The following is a 19,350-nucleotide window of genomic DNA, read 5'->3' as shown; positions in this document are numbered from 1 at the left end:
AATGGATTTCGAAACATACTTTTGCTTTGTAGATCCTTTACATATTAGTAAATATATATCAGAAATTCTATTTGACATAATCGAAAGTTCAAGCTTACATTTATAAAATTGCTCTAACAGTCTGCAAAAAATAATAAGCCAAATCCAATTCGAATATTAAGAAACAACGCAATCTGCAACATTAACTGAATTAGATAATTTTAGCTTAGCTTATACCGTCCGTTATACATTAAGCGCGCATTCGTAAGCGTATTTTGCGCACACGCATATTCACAGCCGTAAAGGTTTTACGCCCATGCGTCAATGCGGCGCATGTGCAGAAAGTTTGTAGCTTTGAGGTCCGGATTATGGGTGTCCGAATTAACGACTTTTGACTGTAATTTTTATAGCAAAAACACAGTTTACCAGCATATAAGAATTAAAAAAAAAAAAAAAAAAAAAAACAGCTTACGAAGGCAAGCCAGAGTTTGAAAAATAAATAACTAATAAAAAGTGGTAGATTGCCTACTATATGACTACCCAGATAATTGTAGTGAGTATAACCCTACAAATCATAACCCATTTTACTGTGATTGCCCATCTGGCTTAAAAACCTATACAATTTTGTTTTGCATGAAAAATGCTACCTTAAGAAAAGCACCATCAGGGAAGATTACCCCTTCTGCTGTCTTCAGATATTTCTGTGCCGAGAGCTATGGTTGAATGTCAAGGTAATTGATTATGATAGTGACCTCATTATCAATTAGGTTGATTGCTGTATACTAATCTTGGCAATCTGGCTGATTTTAAGGTATTTTTAAGGTTATTTGACTATGGCAAATCCATGAGGGCTATCTGTGTAAGAGGACAGATGCTTTCATGGAAGACTTTCTGATGGAAACTGACTCATAGTCATGTTACAAATGGGGAAAACCAACCATGCAGCTAGGCCATTCATCTGGGATTGAAATATTAGTATTCAGTGATCTTAACCACTTCCACTAGTTAGATGGCTGATTAAAAAAAAATTATTGATAAATTCACTGTTGCTATTAAGTAGCTGCCAACACTCTTGGTTTTTCATCACAACTCTTGAAAGAAAGGAAAATGTTTTCTGGACAAAAAAAAAAAAAAAAAAAAAAAAAAAAATATTGAATTAATGGAACCTAAACTGTGTGCATTCCATTCTGTCACCGCTACTGATTTTCAGCATAATTTTTCTAATTATGTTTCATTTGGAATCTACTGCAGATATATGTAAGATTTTTTATGATGACTTAACCAATGTTCAGTTTTGTTTTACATCAGTATATGTTATGCTACTAAGTTCACCCACACAGGAGTATGCTCATTAATTGTTACCCAAACAGGCTGTTGCTAATTAAATACAATTTTGCACTGTTTCACATTGTATTGGAGTCTGTTGCCATTCAGGAAAACTTAGGATATTATTCTTTCATATTTAATCTATCTGCTATTAATTAGCAAACTAAACTACCGTAATTTCGCACGTATAGTCCGCAGACACGATTTTATATAAAAAAAAAATTCAAAAATCGTCAGATAGTCTGCACCACCGGATAGTCCGCGGACTATACGTCCGAAATTACGTTTTTTTAATACGGCAATATTCCCATGCTTTTTAAACACATCCTTTTGTTTACGCCAATTTCTCACTGCTTTCTCGTCCACTTCAAAATAACGGGGTAAAATCCTAGTATACGATGCAGCCTTGGCGCGACTTTGAAAATTATCGCCAACACCAAAAATGATCCAAAGAACGTCTCTATATATAGTATACACACATAGTATATGTATATACACACTTAATATATATACTATATACTATGTTTAACTACATATTTTCTTTGAATGACCCGTTAACTACTCATCGTATATGTCCCGTTTTCACTGCTCATCATAAAGTCGCCAAAAGTAGCCAAATCCCGTGTGCACCGAATACTAGGATTAAACCAATAACGGCCCGCTTCTCTATTTCCACCTTTGTCAACTACCTTGAGTTAGCAGTAATCTCAGCAGTAAATCTCCGGCAATGTTTCATCAACGTTATCGAAGATGAAAGACAAAATACGAAAACAAAATACTGTGCAACGTGCTATACTCGTGATAAGTGGTAATGAAATGTGACCTTCGACCCCACTCACTCGGAGTTGCCCAAACCACGCTATAAGTAAACCAATCACGCTTTTTTTTTTCGTACTCCAGGTACTTGCTACCAAGGAGGTTAGAACAAGGAGGTTGCTTGCTACTATAGCCCCGTTCACATGCAACGCTCCTTCGCACAGCTGCCGTTAGCAAGGGGAGAAAAAGGAGACATGAAAGAGTTTCGTCTTTAGGACCCGTTCAGAAGACCACCGTCTTCCTTCCCCTTTACACCTAAAGCCTCTATGAACAATCACGTCTCCGAATTGGCAGATTTCACTACTGTTCACACATTTACATTTACGATACTGTTCACACATTTTTAACGTGGTTTACTGTTGTTAATTTTGTAATTTGTACTTTCGTAATGGTTCCTGAAAAATATATGCTTTTTAATTATTATTATTATTTTATAAGCTGTTATTTAGTTCACTCTTGGTGCTTGTCGCTATGGTTAAAAGATGGTAATGAATTTTTAAACTGCTTCCCGATATGATATAGAACTCAAACTTTGTACATACACTGCTTGTGGATGTGGTGTCACGCTTTTGATTTTTAGAGGATTAGATTTTTTTTCAAATTTAAAGTTGAAACGATTTTTTGCAATTATTAACAAATAAACTGAGAATCTCAGAATATTATAGTTTGCACCATAACACACTGTGAAAGAAAAAAAATTAAATGAAATTTTTAGCGTAATTTTTTTAAAAATATTTTGGTAGAATTTTTGAAAATCGTTCAGATTTTTAGACTTTTTGACGCCCATTAATTTTAAAATTTCCTATTTAAAAATATATCGGTTACAAACTTCCGACATTTTCACAGTTTATAAAACAAACTTTTTGCATTAAAAAAAATTATAAAGGAAATTAAATGGATGATTTTGTACTTTTTTGAAAGATATGCAATGAAGCAGAATGGAAAATATTGGTTCTTCTTGGGCATCAATTCGAAACATCGGTTTCAAAGTAATAATCTCATTATACCACACTATTTTTATGACATTATTTACGCTATATAAGTTGTTATTGTTACCAGTTGTTAGTTCAGCGTGAGATTGGAGATATTTCTGAATTAACTTTCTCTTAAGATGCGTTGTGTTTAACGTTCTTTAGATCTTTAGATTGAAGCATAACTACTGATTATACTTAGTGATATACTAAACACTTGTACGAGTATTTCTGTGGAAAATTCCAGAACTTTGAAGTGTTTATGTTGATAAAATAAAATTAATTAAGCTATCATCGGATTTGAGTGCAATGACAACTATTAAAAATTATTATCAATCTATTACAAACCCGTATGCACGCAGCAATATTATAAGTAATTAATGTATTAAAATTGTTTTGAACGTGTTTTACGAAACAAAAACAGGTAAAGAAAAATTCTGCTTGCGTTTTATGAGTTTTTGCAATTTTTCTGGCCACATAAGGTTTTAAAAAAAGGATTGTAATTTATGTTTATATTTACCAATTGAATAAATAGCACTAGGTTTGATTTATATACATATGTGTATATTGAAATTCAGTAATAAAATTTTAAAGATTTGAAATGATTAAATGTCTATTTAGACAGTTTGAATTCTTTAAACTGCAAATGCAAACTGAGAAACTTTTGCACATTTTCCAATAAATCCTTTTACTCCTAAAACATATACAGGTATGGATTAAATTTTTTATTATTTTTACTGCTTATATAAAATTATATACTTTATAGAAACAAGGATGGATTTTGCAAAATACTTTCGGAAAAAATTATTTGAAATGAAAATGTGACAGAGATCATATTTGTTTTAAAGATTTTAGATAAAAGTGTATTTTTCCCCCCTCAGAAACTAATTCATTAATTGCAAAATCATTCCTTGAAGTTATTAAGAACACTCTAATAAATACAATAAAAAACTGGGGGGGGGAGACATTGAAAATTGTAGGAGAAGAAAGACATTTTAATCGTAAAATTTTTCTTCAAAAATTTAAATTAAAAAAAATGCTAGCAAAAACTTTTTTTCAGCTCAAAATTATTTTGTCTCACAAAACCATTTAATAATATTCATAATTATTAAATGGATGATTCATAATTATTAAGTAGATGAAAATGCTTAAATTTAAAAAAAAATCATTCAAAAGGTACCGAGTCCCTTTTTGCGTTGAAGCCGATATGCACTTGTTTTAACTTTAGTTTTAATTTGAACGATATTTTTGGATTACCTAGCATCAGATAAACCTTGTCTGTATTTGCCTATAATTTCCGTATCTTGTACAGTTCTGTCTAATTTTTTTTGGGGGGGGATGCTATCACATCCCCAGACATCTATCAGCGCGATTGTTTCGCTGACAGTCCAGCGAGCAGTAACTAAAATTAAGTGAACCGCGCAGTATAGTACGGGAAATCTCCCCCATTTGCCCTGCTCCCGAGAGGTAAGAAACATTCAACCAAGTTCTACCTCCAATTCGGCGAGGCAGTTAATGCTTGTCCCATGTGAACGGGACACGTTGGAAGAACCGGTTTTCGCTACCGGTCGAATCTGCTCTTGTGAACGGGGCTTAAGGCTCCTAAAAACCGAGTTGACGCATCAATTACTTTTTCCCCTCTCGGCAGTTCATGGAGGGAGGAGGGGCCATTCCGCGCTAGAAGTGAAGCACTACTTTGAAGCTTGGGTCACCAGACGGGGTGTTTTTTGTTTACATTCAGAAGCTCGCTTGACAAAATTCTGATAGTATTTCGACACACGACAGTTCCATAGAAATCGAAAAAGGGACACTCTCGCATGAAAGAAACATTCATAGTGTGATGGATAATAGCAATTTGTATAGTTTACTGACATTTACGCAAAAATCACATCTTGGTTATTTTTCGATAACTAACAACAGCGATTTTGATTATGAATTTGTTTTATAAAATTCTAAGCTGTTGCACTACAAAAATATAGATTTTAAGAAAATTGCTAAAAGAGATCAGCCAAAATTTATTTTCTAGAAGATTTGAAAAGTTTGAAACTTGATGGCTAAATGTAAATATAAAATTATGTATGTTAAAATATTTGTAATCAGGCACATAGGTCAGATTAAGTTTTTATTAAATAGAGTAACGCATGCAAGGGCTATCTGCCTAAAGAGAGAGATGCCATCGTGGGGGAATTTTGAAGAAAAACTGACCTTTGAGTGGGTATTAAAAATAATACTTATAATTTTCATTCAAATTATATTCATATATATTTTTTATGTAAAACTTTCGGGTGTATGCTAAATTAGTGTAAATTACTTTACACGAAAAATATAGTGAATGCACAGAAATTAAAGATTTGCACATGCCAGAAATGATAAATAGGAAATATGTATGGGTATTTATGCATGTGCTTGCAAAAAGCATGTATCTGCCTTTGACAAAATACTTAAATATTCATTAAATTATTTATAAATGTATTTGAAATGAAGAATTTATTCACTTATAAACAACTGTGATAGTACTGTGAAGAAATCTAATGATTAAATGTATCTAATTTATAATGATTATAAATGTTATCTAAATATATAATAACCTTAATATTGAATTGTAAACATAAATTGAAATCCTGTTGACAAATACGTTATAAAACTATTTAAGCAAGAATTGTTCGTATTGGAAAGCAATCTGTTAAAAGATATTGTAAAGCAAATGCTATGAGATGCGCACTTAAGAACGTAATAAAGAGTTTTGGAATATGTATTGTTGAAATGAAGGGTAAAAAAAAAATCTGATAAGTATAATTAAAAGAATTATTCCCGTTACATTTTATAATAACTCAGTTACAAGTTTTAAATAATACTTAACAAAAAAAAAAAAAAAAAAAAAACTTATTTTATTACTATTTTTCTAATAATTCTCTAATTTAAAATGAACCGAATAGAGCATTAATTATAAATTGACTTACATTTTTCGATTTAAAAGAAGCCAAAAAATCATGTCATAGTTAAGAAAGTATTTTAGGAAGAAGCTCTATAAATAGAAAAGAAATAATGCATAATTTTAATATTAATAATACAATAAGCTTTGATCTTAAATTTTGTACCTTAACCGAATAAAATCGAATTACCTTAATTTTTTTTTTTCTAATGTAATTAACGAAAACTTGTGAAAATGTTTCATTCAAATTAAACCATTCTGAGAAAACTGTCCTGTGAAAAGTATAGCATTTAATTCCGTTCAGAATGAAATGTTGTTTAAAAATATGTTGTTTTCACATACTTAGGACTCTGAAGTGTTGTAGAAAAAGAAAATATATACATTTATATGTATATTTGCGACGTAATTACAAAATATTTACACCCGAACGCGTCAAATCCCATAGAACTCAATGGTAAATGACCCAATGTTTTTGTCACTACGTAGGGATCGCCGGTGCTTCAGAGCAGGGTACGGAGAAACTTGTTTAGGGCGACTCCTTCTTACTTCCTACCTCCATGCGGCAGTTGCGCTAAAGCAGTGCGAAGGATACTGGGATACAACACTCTGGTTGCGCTAAGTGAGTGCTCATACAAGACTTTCTTTGGCTCATATCTCGGCATCGCTTGATGCGCCAGCCTGGATTTTAGGAGCTCTACTTGCTACTACTCATTCGTTCTGCACTATGCTCTATGGTTTACTATCGATACGATACATACGAATGTTTTCTTGGAATCTCGCGCTTTTTTTATATTTGATCATCGGCAGTTCACGACAGCGTGTTTTTTAAATTTCAACGATTTTAACCGTGAACAACAAGCGTATTATCCGCACTGGTGGATAGTCCGCAGCTTCAAAAATTCGCATTTTAAACACAGATAGTCCGCGGACTATACGCGCGAAATTACGGTATTTAAAAGTAATAGGTACAGTTCTTAAGAATATTATCTTTTTACTTTTGCATTTGATTGATTGAAGTAAAAATGCATTTAATTCATAATATATCTAACTAAAAGCATTTAATATTTTTATAGAATTACTTTACTTATTTTTTTACTTATGAAATATGCAGAAAATATATATGACATTCCTGTGTAAATTTAAATGCATATTCATCTAATACAGTACAAAATCCATAATCCTGACTCGTTGGGACTTCGGCGATTCCAGATTAGGGTTTTTTCCAGATTATAAATCACCAATTTAAATCTGGTAAGATGGCATGCAGAAATTATACAATTAAAAATATAAAACCGTAATTTATGAAATAAAGAGCAATTATGATTTAAAGGGTATCAAAATTTTCAAAAGAAAAAGCTTAATATTTATTTGTTTACTTATTTAAAAGTGCTTTGATAAACAAAAACCTTCCTTCCTTGTTTAAAGTTTTCTCAGTATGAAATTGTAAGAAAATTGCAAAATGAAATTAACTAAGCAATGTAAAATGGAGAATATAAGAAATTAATAAAATTTAAAAAGAGGGAAAAAAGAAACAACAATTGAGGAAAAAAGTTTAGAAAATTAATAAAAATAATTTTTTATATTTTTTTTCAGAAAGGTTAAGGGCATTAATTCATAAATTCCACCACATTTGACAATAAACTCCAATTTCAGATAATCCACATCATGTACAGTCTGGGTAAATACTTTTTCTGATAAAGAAATAAACTGTTTACATGAATTGTAAAATTATTATAGACAGAACAGTATTGTCATTTGTTTCTTCCTTAAGCTAGCAAATGAAATTTTTCTTATCTGTTTCAAGTATTTCTTAGTAATTTTTTTAAAAAAGTTTTTTTTTTTTTTTTTTTTTTTTTTTTTTTTTTTTAATGTTCCTTTCATTATACTTAGGTTACTGAATTAGATGTACCTTTATCATATGCTACATATCAGTTAAAGCAGTCATATCCTGAGTTTCCAATGTGTGGAAAAATAAAATCATTTTTTGATGATGACAATTACTTGATTGGGCAGAATGTTCTCAAGTGGTTTGAGTCACTTCTAGATGGATTTATAACTTACACAGACTTAGAACTTTATGGAGTTTTGCAGGTAAGTAATTTGTAAAAGTTGTTTTTCATTTTGTGCTTCAAAAGATATAGTTAAGTTTTTATCTGTATATATGTAATATACATCAGTTTATGGTAGTTACCAAATGGTAAGTAATTTGTAAAAGTTGTTTTTCATTTTGTGCTTCAAAAGATATAGTTAAGTTTTTATCTGTATATATGTAATATACATCAGTTTATGGTAGTTACCAAATGGCATGTTTTCAGTAAATTGTAGTGTTTGTTGTATTTGTGAGAAAGCATGGGTAATCCTGAAAGTTTCTGCAGTTTTCTTCTAATTATTTTGTTACTCTTGATAGGGAGTGATCCTGATCAAAGTGGATGTTTAAATATTGTGTTCACAGTTCATAATTCTAGAATTCTAGTGTTGTGATATTATTTTTGTTTTATTGTAAGGCTAAGAATTGAGAACCTAAAAGTTCTTTTTCGTCATATTATTTAAAAACAAGGAGAAAAGTGCTAGTCAAACTGTGTGTAAAGTTTATGGTATATATGGACAATGTGCTGCTTCTGATGGCATAGCTGGAAGGTAGTTTGAAAAGTTTAAGCAGAGAAATATCAGCTTTCAAAATGGTGTCTGCTCTGAATTATCATGCTCTAACAAGGGCTTATTAAATGGAGCTGTCCCTGCAAAATCCATATCAGCAACTCAATTCTGAAAATCCAGTATACAATCAGACAAACTATCAGACAAACTAAATATTCCAAAAAATATAGTACATGATCATTTGAAGAAGATTGAGTGTGTAAGTTACAATGTGTGAGTACCCATTCTTTAACAGCACACAATATGCTTGCTTGAGTTTTGGCATATAATTCTTTGCTGAAAAAATTTTAAAAAACTCCTTTTCTGGAATGGCTTATTAGTGGAGATGCTAAGTGGTTACTATATAATAATGTCCCAAGAAATTTATTATAGATAAGCCAAAGGAACCTCCTGTTGTAACATTGAGAGGGGGCTGCATGTTTAACGAGTAATGCTTTATATATAACGGAATTAAGATAAAATTGCATTCTATGAATTGTTGACATCAAATCAGAAAATAAATTTGGAAAAATGCTGTTCCCAAATGGCAGCTTTTAAAAGCAGAAATTGAAGCAGATTGCCCAGAACTGACCAATCTTTGATGTATTATATTTCATCATGACAATGCTCTATGCCAGCAGTTCTCAACCTTTTGACTAACGTATACTATCTAAACAAAAATTGAAAATCTTTAGTAACACCACTAAGTACTACTAAAACCGCCATTCTTGAACAAAGCTCAGTTCGCATAAATTTACAAGTGTTAGAGAAAAAACTCAATCAGGATGTTGGGGTTTTAACTTTTGAATTTAATAATTAAAAATACTTTGCTTCTTTGCATACCACTGGTTGAGAACCCCTGCTCTATGCCGCATTCCAGAAATGTCAGACAAAAATAGGTATTTTTTGGTTTCATCAACGCAAATCTCACCAAGCAGACTTTATTGGTAACAACATACAGTATACACATAAAATATGTTAACAAATGTTAGTTCTAAGAATGTTTTATTTTTAAGGTATAAACATTTTAATATCATTTAAAATTTTGTAAAAAGGCCAATAAATAAAGTCAATAAATTTGTAAAAAGACATTAATTTAAGAATTTACTACGCTTTTATGGTTCAAAATACTGATTCGCCGGTTCATATCACGTGACCACAAGTGATCTCTGTAAACTACATTACAAAAATCTAATTCTCTCAGTAATTATCTACATTAATTTCAAGTTAAATCTTAATTTGAAATAAAAGTTTAAATGCAAGAGTTATTTCAATTTGTATGAGTAGCTTACTCAGAAATTATGTAAGACAACAGTGCTTTATTTCACTAGTGCATTGTCATGCGAATTGATGAGTTTAACCCTTGACTTTGCCTTTTCTATATTTCCACATTTGGGTAAGTGGTGTGATTGCATCCTGATTGACTTAATTACTGCGAATGTCCTTAGGGCATAAAATTGAACTGTCTGATAAAAATTCTGTGTAATTGTATGCCAGTATTGAAAGAAACAATCAACCTGATAACAAATTTGCTGCGACTTGTTTTGAAAATGTGGCTTAAAAGGTTACCAGCGAAGACATTCCGTTTGGCATCAGTTGAACCAGTATTGGCAACTTTATCGCCTGCCCCGGCAAAACGGAAAAGTACCGATAAATATACTGAGTATGGTTGAGATGTTTTATTTCACCACCTCTTCCAAGACTTACTAGATCCTATCTTCTGATGTTTTCGTCTATTCAGGTCACTTCATAAGTCTCTGAATGGTCTGAGTTGACTTCTTTTCACTTCGATCACTTTATTTATAAACTTAAGGAAATTTTTAGAAAGGGATTTTCCAGCTGTCTCAGTGATGGCAAAATGTCATAAAATGAAATGGTGCTAATATAGTTCATTTAAAGTAGCTTATGTTTTTGTACTGTTTCATCTGTGTTTATTATAAAAAAAAAAAAAACACAGAACCTTTTGGATGATCCACTACATATAATTATCAAATAGTATTTTGTTAAAGCAGCCACAATGCTTAGTTGTCAAAACAAATAAATCATTTGATCTATAATGTGCAAATGTGAAATGTCAAAGGATTATGTGGTAACCACTTTAATAAGGAAATATCAATTTTCATCATCATTCTGGTGTTTATTTTTTAAAGATCAGGGCCTATTTAAGGAAACATTATGGATTTTAAACTGTGCATGAAATTGATTTGCGAGTTTAAAAAATATTGGATTATATAGCATCTAATTTTAAGTTAGTTGTTTTGTATTATGCTTCATATTATATGACTCTAAAGTTTACGTGTTCCAGTTATTATTCTGCTGTTAACTAAGATTCCAGAGAAATCACTAGTGACAAATAGACTAGAATCACTTGGTGATTACAAAATTCCTTATTGATGACTACTTGCTCTTTATCTTTTAAATCTTTATAAAAACATATTAAAAACTATACTTTTTAATGTATAAGGGTGTGCAAAAAAGTTGCATCACAAGCTATGATGCAACTTTTTTACTTTTATTTTTTCAACTGTATATATTTACTACATGAAAAGGTTTTAACTTTTGAAAGGTTTTTCTATATTAAGAAATTTAGAAGGTTTTTCTACACATGCTGGATTAATTAAATCCACCATGTGTAGAAAAACCTTCTAAATTTAAATAAAATATGAATTTGTTGCTACATCAATGTGTTTATGTTCTTTTTCAACAGCTTCTAATGCATATTATTCCATAAGGTTTAAATCTGAATCTTTATCTATAAGGTTTAAATCTGAATTATTTTTAGAAACAAATTTTGCCTGCAACCATATTTTTATCTAATAAGATATAAATGGGCATACCAATCTAAAGCAGTTTTGCATGTTTATGGATGTGTGCTTATCATGTGGCTTTTACTAAATTTGGCTCGTTTCACAAAATAGAATCATCTATTTAGAAAAATGCAATGCAATATCCAAATTGCTCTAAATAGTTGTAGGCAACAATTTACAATGCAGAATGTCTTAAATCTGAGCATTGACAGCCAAACTGATAAATTAAATTTGTCAATGTATTATAAGCTCCCACTGAATGCTTCACTTTAAAGCAAATCATGGCTAAATTTATTACTACACTTTTATCGCACCATCTAGACCAGGGGTTTTCAACCCAGGGATATTATCCATTGGCAGAAATTTCGTAGTTTTTTTTTGGGGGGGGAGCAGGAATGCAGTCAGCTGTTTATTTAGTGGTTAAGTATTTAATTTTAGCTTATGAATAAAAGAAAACTACTTTTACTTAGTTTTATTGATATTTTCCATACTTCTTGCTCCTTAATTTATAATACACATGAAAAAATAATGTATATTGTATGTGTGTATTTTTTAGTATGTTATGCATTATACATATTTTTTAATTTTCGGAAAAGAGGAGGATGATCTTCTAGCAGTGGTGGAAGGGGTGCATGGAGCAAAACAGCTGACATATTAGCATCTTATGATGATTTATGATATTTCTTTTCTAAGCCTCCCGCAGTGATTTAAAATATTTATTTTGTAGTATAGTTAAATGATTCTCAATAATTTGAATTTAGTTTTTTTTTAATAGAAAATCTTTAATTCTGTTTTTTAATGAGGAATTTTTTTACAGTAAATGATACATTGATTTAATTATTTAAATAGGTAAAAACAACACAGAGTGGTCCAGCTCGAACGTTAAAAGTATTTTGGAAGGACTATGTCTGGATAAGCATTGATTTAGTTCCTGTTATATTGTTAGATACAAAACATCTACATAAATATACTGCATGTGAAGGACTTAATTCCTTAGATGTATGTATTAAAATATTTTGCATTTTAACTAATTTATCTTTATGCAAATAAATATTTTGTATTTAGCTTGGAATCCAGCTGCATATTTTAATAGCATTAATGGCATTTATGTTTAATCTTCTAGTTATATGTGTCTCATTTTTATTTTAATGCTTTTTGCTTTGTTTGTTTTAAAAAACATTAAGTATTAGAAGGACCTTACCAGTTTAAATTTTAATATTAGTTAAATTAAAATTATTACTTAAATATTAATAAATTTAAATTATTTGTTAAATTTGTCATTCATTTTTAATGCTAAAAATTTTCTTTCGATTAAAAATTACATGGATTTTTTAAAAATTTGATGTGAATATTTAGAGCAAAGAATGAAACAGTTTTTAGCTTCATTGTGTGATAAGATATATAATAAAAATGCAAATTTTTAGAAATTCTGAAAATTAAAATATTTATGTTTGGTACAAATAGTTTTATCTAATTAAATGACTATCTAATTAATATATTTTATCTAATTAAATGAGTACAAGCTGAATTTTCATATGACAAGTGTTTCATATGACTCTTAACACAAATCTCGATTTAGCTACATTTGATCATTATTGTTGATCACTGAGTATATATTTCCTGAAACACTGCACTAGATCAAACTTCTCAGTGCACTATATTTCCAATTACAGTAGATAAGATCTTATGTTGCAGTTTCAACAGATACGACCAACAGATATGATATGAGCAGGTAAATAATTCAAGAGGTCCAGGTTAGATCCCCGGAAAGAGCATTGCTCATTTTTCGTGTCTTCTGCTTCAAATTAAAAAAAAATTACTGAAATTAAAAAAAATTACAGGCTTCTCAGAATACTCTTTCTTCAGTGCAGTGCACAAAATTATGAGTACTACAGATATTATTCATACTGTGAGTAGATCAGGGATTCCCTACCGTTTTCTTGCACAGATCCCTTTCAAAAGAACAGATTTCTTGATTGATCTCCTTACATTCTTCTCTGTAATATTGAGCATGTAACATTATTGTAATGGCAAGGAGAGAGGGGGAGCAGCAGTTTGCTTGTAGTATTCTTGTCAAATTTTAAAGATGCATTTATATATTGGTGATGCATTGAACATAACTTCTGTTAACAAGTTTCAGCTGCTAAAATGGTGGAAGAATAGCCACATATTTTGCTGTGGTTGATTAGTTTTCTTTTCTTCATATTTTTTAATGATGTTTTCTTGTATTCATGAGTTTTACTTTTGTGTACGGCACTTACAGTTTAAAAAAATTTTATGTTTAAAATTTTTTTATTGTTTTTTAAAATATATTGAGTAGCTTTTGCATATTTTCCACTTACTATATTTATTTTCTAGGATTTCTTCCTTGCTACATGATATAGCTTTGTATAAATAAGCAATTAATTATCAATTTAATACAGTCAAAAGTCGTTAATTCGGACACCCATAATCCGGAATGATCTATAATCCGGACCTCAAAACTAAAAACTTTTTGCGCATGCGGCGCGTTGACACATGTGCATAGGCGTTTACACGTGCGCAAAAGACCTTTACGACCACGCATATGCGTGTGCGCAAGTGCAGAATAAGTTTTCGCGTACGCGTTTTATGTATAACGGATGGTATAAGCTAAAATTATCTAATTATCTATTTCAGTTAATGTTGATGATTGTGTTGTTCCTTAATCTTCGAATTGGATCCGGCTTATTATTTTTTGCAGACTGTAAGAGCAATTTTATAAAAGTAAACTTGAACTTTCGATTATGTCAAATAGAATTTCCGATGCTGGAGCTCCCAAAAGATCTACAAAACGAAAGTATGTTTCGATGTCCATCAAACAAAAAGTGAAATTGCTGCAAAAAATGGATAAAGACATGAAGAAGGTGACAGAGAGGTTAGTGTTAACGAAAAAATTTCGATTGACAAGTTAGTCGGTATTCTCGGCACAGCAATTACGGGACTTGAACAGCGGAACTTTGTAACTGAACAAGAAATTATGGCTGTTTATAGAATTAAAGAGAAAGTATTATCAGATAAAACGAAGCAACTTAAACAACTTACATTGAAAGAAATGTTGGTGCTACTTTGGTAGATGGTTGCACGGATTTTTGGCGATTTACGTTGGCGCGATTTTTACAAACGTCAGCCATCTTGAAAAACGCTGTTTTTACGCATAGTAAAGTATTCGAAACTTTAAAAAAGAAATAAATATCGTTTAAATAATGGATTAATTTTTTGTTGAAAATGTCGTTTTTTAAAATGGCAATCAAGTGTATATAAATACATTTACTATGAGTATAAAATACTAAAGTAAGGTTATTATTACTTTCATATAGCAAAGAAGAGAATAAAAACACCGCGATAAAAACATTGGGCCAACGTTTAATTAGATTAAAATATTACTGAAATTGAATATCGAATTAAAAACCATCATACCAACATTTAAAAGAATTAGAATATTATTAAATTCAAATACTTTAAAATACGTTATATAGAATATAATTAACATTAAAACATATGGACAATAATTATCTCAGAAATTTCTGAAAATAGTGTATTAATTTTTTTAACAAAAATTGAAGTATACAATTATAAAATAAAAGAAAAATATGTACTTACATTTTTTTGAGTATTTAACCTGTTGTTTATTGATAAGTACTACAAAAAAATCAGAATCATAATTTAGGTAACATTTTTGAATACACCCTTGAAGGAATTTGAAGATATGAATTAAATTTTAAAACGGCGCGGAAATGCACAAATTGTCAGTAACCAATCAGGGAGCTGATTACAGCTCGTTAATGCACAAATATTCTATAACCAATCAGAGAGCTTATTACATCACGGCTAGAATTAAAATTATTTAAAAATTCATACATAATAAAATCATTTTTAAAAAAAATGCAAAATTAAATTGCATTTTAATATTTAACAGCCATAAATAATGTTTAAAACATTAGATTAAATTTATATATATTAAAACGAATTACTTTTAAAGTAAGGTGACGTCATTGATTACATTATCCACAACATAAAATTTCATAAAATATGATAAACAATAAAATTTTTATTTCAAATAAAAATGCAAAATTAAATTGAATCTTAATATTTAAAAGCCATAAATAATATTTTAAACACGGAATTTATGCACAATAAAACGTATTTTTTTAAAAAATAAAATGACAACAAAGTATCGGTTACCATAAATAACTTATCCAGCAATGGGTTTACCATAAGTTGTATTCCTCGCCAAAGGAAAATCACCCAAAATCCGTGCAACCGTCTACCAATGTACCATCGAAATGTTTAATAAAGTAAACAAATAAATATTAAGCTTTTTTTTTTGTAAATTTTGATACTCTTTAGATCATAATTGTTCTTTATTTCATAAATTACGGTTTCATATTTTTAATTTTAGAATTTCTGCATGCCATCTTACGAGATTTAAACTGATGATCTACAATCCGGAACAATCGGTAATCCGGAATCAAAGTCCCGATGAGTCCGGATTAACGACTTTTGACTGTAATAACTTTTTGTAATTGGTGAAATTTTGATTATGCTGGTTCAAATTCTCCTGCTGACCTTTGGATTATTATCGATCCCTTTTTAAAATTTTATTCCTGGACTACATCTTCGACTTGTGTAGGATGTTCTAGGATCAGCATTTGGACCACCATATTTTTGGCATTTAAAAAAATAGCCTCATTTGACATATTGTACTGTGTAGAATCATTAAGTTTTTTTAATTTAAGCAGAAGACACGAAAAATGAGCAATGCTCTTTCCGGGCATCTAACCTGGACCTCTTGAATACGTGCAGTGTGTGCTACCGTTATGCCACGAAGGCATGCTGGAAGGAGGGAGAAAATACCTTCTATACTCCTCCTTTTAAAGGACAACTGAAAAATCTTGGTAGTGTCGAATTATCGTCCAGCTCTTTTTAATTCAGGTGTCACTGTAGAGTCATTAGTTTTTTTATTTATTTATTTTTTTTATTTGATTTGAAGCATGAGACATGAAAAATGAGCAATGTCCTCACTGGAACTCAAACCTGGACCTCTTGAATGTGCACCAAGTAAGTTACTGTCACATCACAATAATACTGGAAGGAGGGAGAAAATGTTTTGTACCTGCATTGTTTGAGGACATTTCTAATGTAGAGAGGAGGTGAAAACATTAGAATTTGAATGATTTGGTGGATGCTTCCTCACTTTTGGAAATGCAAACAAGTTTAAAGCAATCAGCATTAATTGTAACATATTGTCATTCATTCCTGGAACAAATAAATATTTTGTCAATATGCAAGATCACAGCAAATGGACCGTCGTAAAATAGTTGTAAGAAGCGTTTTTTGGTCATTTTAATTTGACCTCAGTTTTACAAATGTTGAGTATATCAGTTAGTTTTCTTCAATGCATCATTAGGCTTTGTCTACCTGGTTTGTTGGGACCACCAGTGGCCAAACGTTAATGTCATTGAATGCTCATAGTTCGGTTCAAGAAATGGGCTGGCTGCATGGTTTTCCTCATGTTTAAGCAAATCAGTTCCCATTAGAAAGTCCTCCACGAAGGCATCCCTCCCCTTAGGCAGATAGCCATCGAGTACTCTTCCATAATTGCATAAATCAAACCAAATACATAATTAATTAGCATTGGTGTCAAAATGAAATAGATTTTTCAAAATAACAGTTGTAGCGATTTTTCTAGCATGGGAACTGGAACTGTCAAGAATGGGGGGGGGGCGAACTTTCTCTCAAAAATTTTAGTTATAGCACTTTCTGATAATGCAAAGAGTGCTATTAAAGAAATTGTACATGAGTGGTATTTCCTGAACTCACTCTGTGAAACCTTACCATATTTACATAAAACTTTACTGTAGGAGTGTTTTTCACTTTCAGAACATAAAAACTACTTTTAAAAATTATTTTACTTGCAGTTTTGCAGTTTTTATATGTAAAATATTTGAATATGTTTTTATGAAAAAGGTGTTCCCAGTCTTTAAAAGAAGAGGGAAAAAAATGACTTCACTTTGTTTTTCCTCTATAATGATATTATTTTCCTTTTATATTATGGTATTTTAAAAACATAGAAGTGTTGCATTGAATAATTTTTGTTGTGTAAATATGTTTAAATTCATTATTTAAATGTAGGTATCCTAAGTTAATATAAAAATTAGGAAATGGAAAATGTGAACAAAACAAGAAAAACACAACCTGTACTCCAATCTGCCAAATTTTCTGATCTGCGTGATCAGTTGTTCCAAGGTGTACAGATTCTCAAACTTATACTAATATATACCATTTATGAAAATTTCTGAAAGCTTTCTTGAATTGAATTGAAGTGTTTTGTAACTTTCTTCTTAAAATCATTCTTGTCATTAATTATATATTAATACTATGATTGATTTCAGAGTTTATCTACATGCTATTTGGTGCCCAAACCTTTGAAATCTGAGCTAAGTTGTCTGATCTCTTCTGACCTAGTGTCACGTGTTTGGCGAATTCATTTTCCTGAAACTGAGAAGCAATTTCTTAGGGGGAAAAATTACATGAAATCTACTATACAGCTTATCAAGGTTTGTATTAAAAGCAATAAGAGAGTTCTTTTCATTTGTTAATATGTCATAGCTCTCTAGTATTGTTGCTATGATTAATACTATGATTGATTTCAGATGGATAAAAAAAAAAAAAAAAAAAAAAAAGAGAGAGAGAGAGAGAGAAGGAAAGAATTAAGTGCATGGCATGGGGGTTTTTTCATCTTTTAATAAAAACTTAAATTATTATAAAAAAAGATAAAAAATATGTAAATCAAAATTACAATTTAAATTAATGGGTAAACTCTTTAATTCTTCTTTTCTGTTTTAAACATCATAATAACTTCTCTGGATTGCGTTCGATTCTGCATGTAGTTGTTGAAATTTAATATGTAAGATAAAAAATATGTAAATCAAAATGATTACGTATTTTACATATTGATTTACATAATATATATTGTTGTGTTCTACAGACTCATGGATTTGGGGTAATTGATGATAAGACTTAATTAATAATGATGAATAAAAGCATTTTATTCCCCAGTAAACACTATTACACAGCACATTCCCAAAGACACATATACACGCCAAAACGCTACGACAGACATGCTGAAACAATCAGCAGCATAGCCTTCAAGCTATAACAACAAAGATAACTTCACTGTAAAGCACTTAAGTATAGCTCTTGACTTGGTTGATTGCTGTCAAGCTGATCTCTGAACTCAAGACACTACAAGGCAGGGTATATATAGCTTTAATCTGCTTTCAAGAATACTCCCGAGAAAGCTGCCAGAAATGTGTTCTAGAATGTTCTCACTCAATCTATGACATAATGCCAGTTTTGTCGTCAAATGGGCAATTTCATGCCAAATCTGGCAACCCTGTCTTTCCTGTCACTTTCTGGCAACCCTAAGCCTGCCACTGTCTCATGCTGCTCAAACTGCAGATTTTTTTCTCCACTATTTTGGAGGAGCATCATTTTTAGCTCATGCTGTGGGGAAACTATCTGGGCATTTCACAACAATATATGTATAGATATACATAGGGAAGTAAAAAGCCTAAATCCAATTACAGAGCTTAAAAAGTGGAAACTATATAGTTCCATCTAATATTCCAATGTACTGGGAACCACAATTCAAATTCTGAAACAAAGAAGCCTGAATCATCAATTTTTATATAGTCGCGTATCTAGAAGAGGAGGCACTAAGTAATCATATAGATGGACTCGTAATACCATCATTTAGCAATAATATCAAGTATTTCTCACAGTATTTTGTAAATTTTTAATATGAAATAAATTAACTGTGTATGCTAATATATAGTAGAACCTTGATTTTTATTATTTTTCA

The 19,350-nt window shown here is 30.6% G+C and overlaps 1 protein-coding gene across 3 annotated transcripts in view; it reads left to right on the top strand.

Moving 5' to 3' along the window:
- The window catches only part of LOC118194100 (cyclic GMP-AMP synthase-like receptor), a 40,725-nt gene that overhangs the window by 6,347 nt on the left and 15,028 nt on the right, over window positions 1–19,350 (top strand). For 2 of the 3 annotated variants that reach the window (XM_035365292.2, XM_035365294.2), the window contains exons 3-5: window positions 7,915–8,115; window positions 12,315–12,464; window positions 17,879–18,043. In XM_035365292.2, coding sequence (XP_035221183.1) covers window positions 7,915–8,115; window positions 12,315–12,464; window positions 17,879–18,043 — 516 coding nt within the window. The remainder of the gene's footprint in view (window positions 1–7,914; window positions 8,116–12,314; window positions 12,465–17,878; window positions 18,044–19,350) is intronic. The other variant, XM_085827313.1, reaches the window with a different exon arrangement.

This window comes from Stegodyphus dumicola, chromosome 11 (genome assembly GCF_044657685.1).
Source record: "Stegodyphus dumicola isolate Sdum_Otavi_A_Nest chromosome 11, ASM4465768v1".
NCBI lineage: Eukaryota > Metazoa > Arthropoda > Arachnida > Araneae > Eresidae > Stegodyphus > Stegodyphus dumicola.
This window is presented reverse-complemented; position numbering and strand designations above follow the sequence as displayed.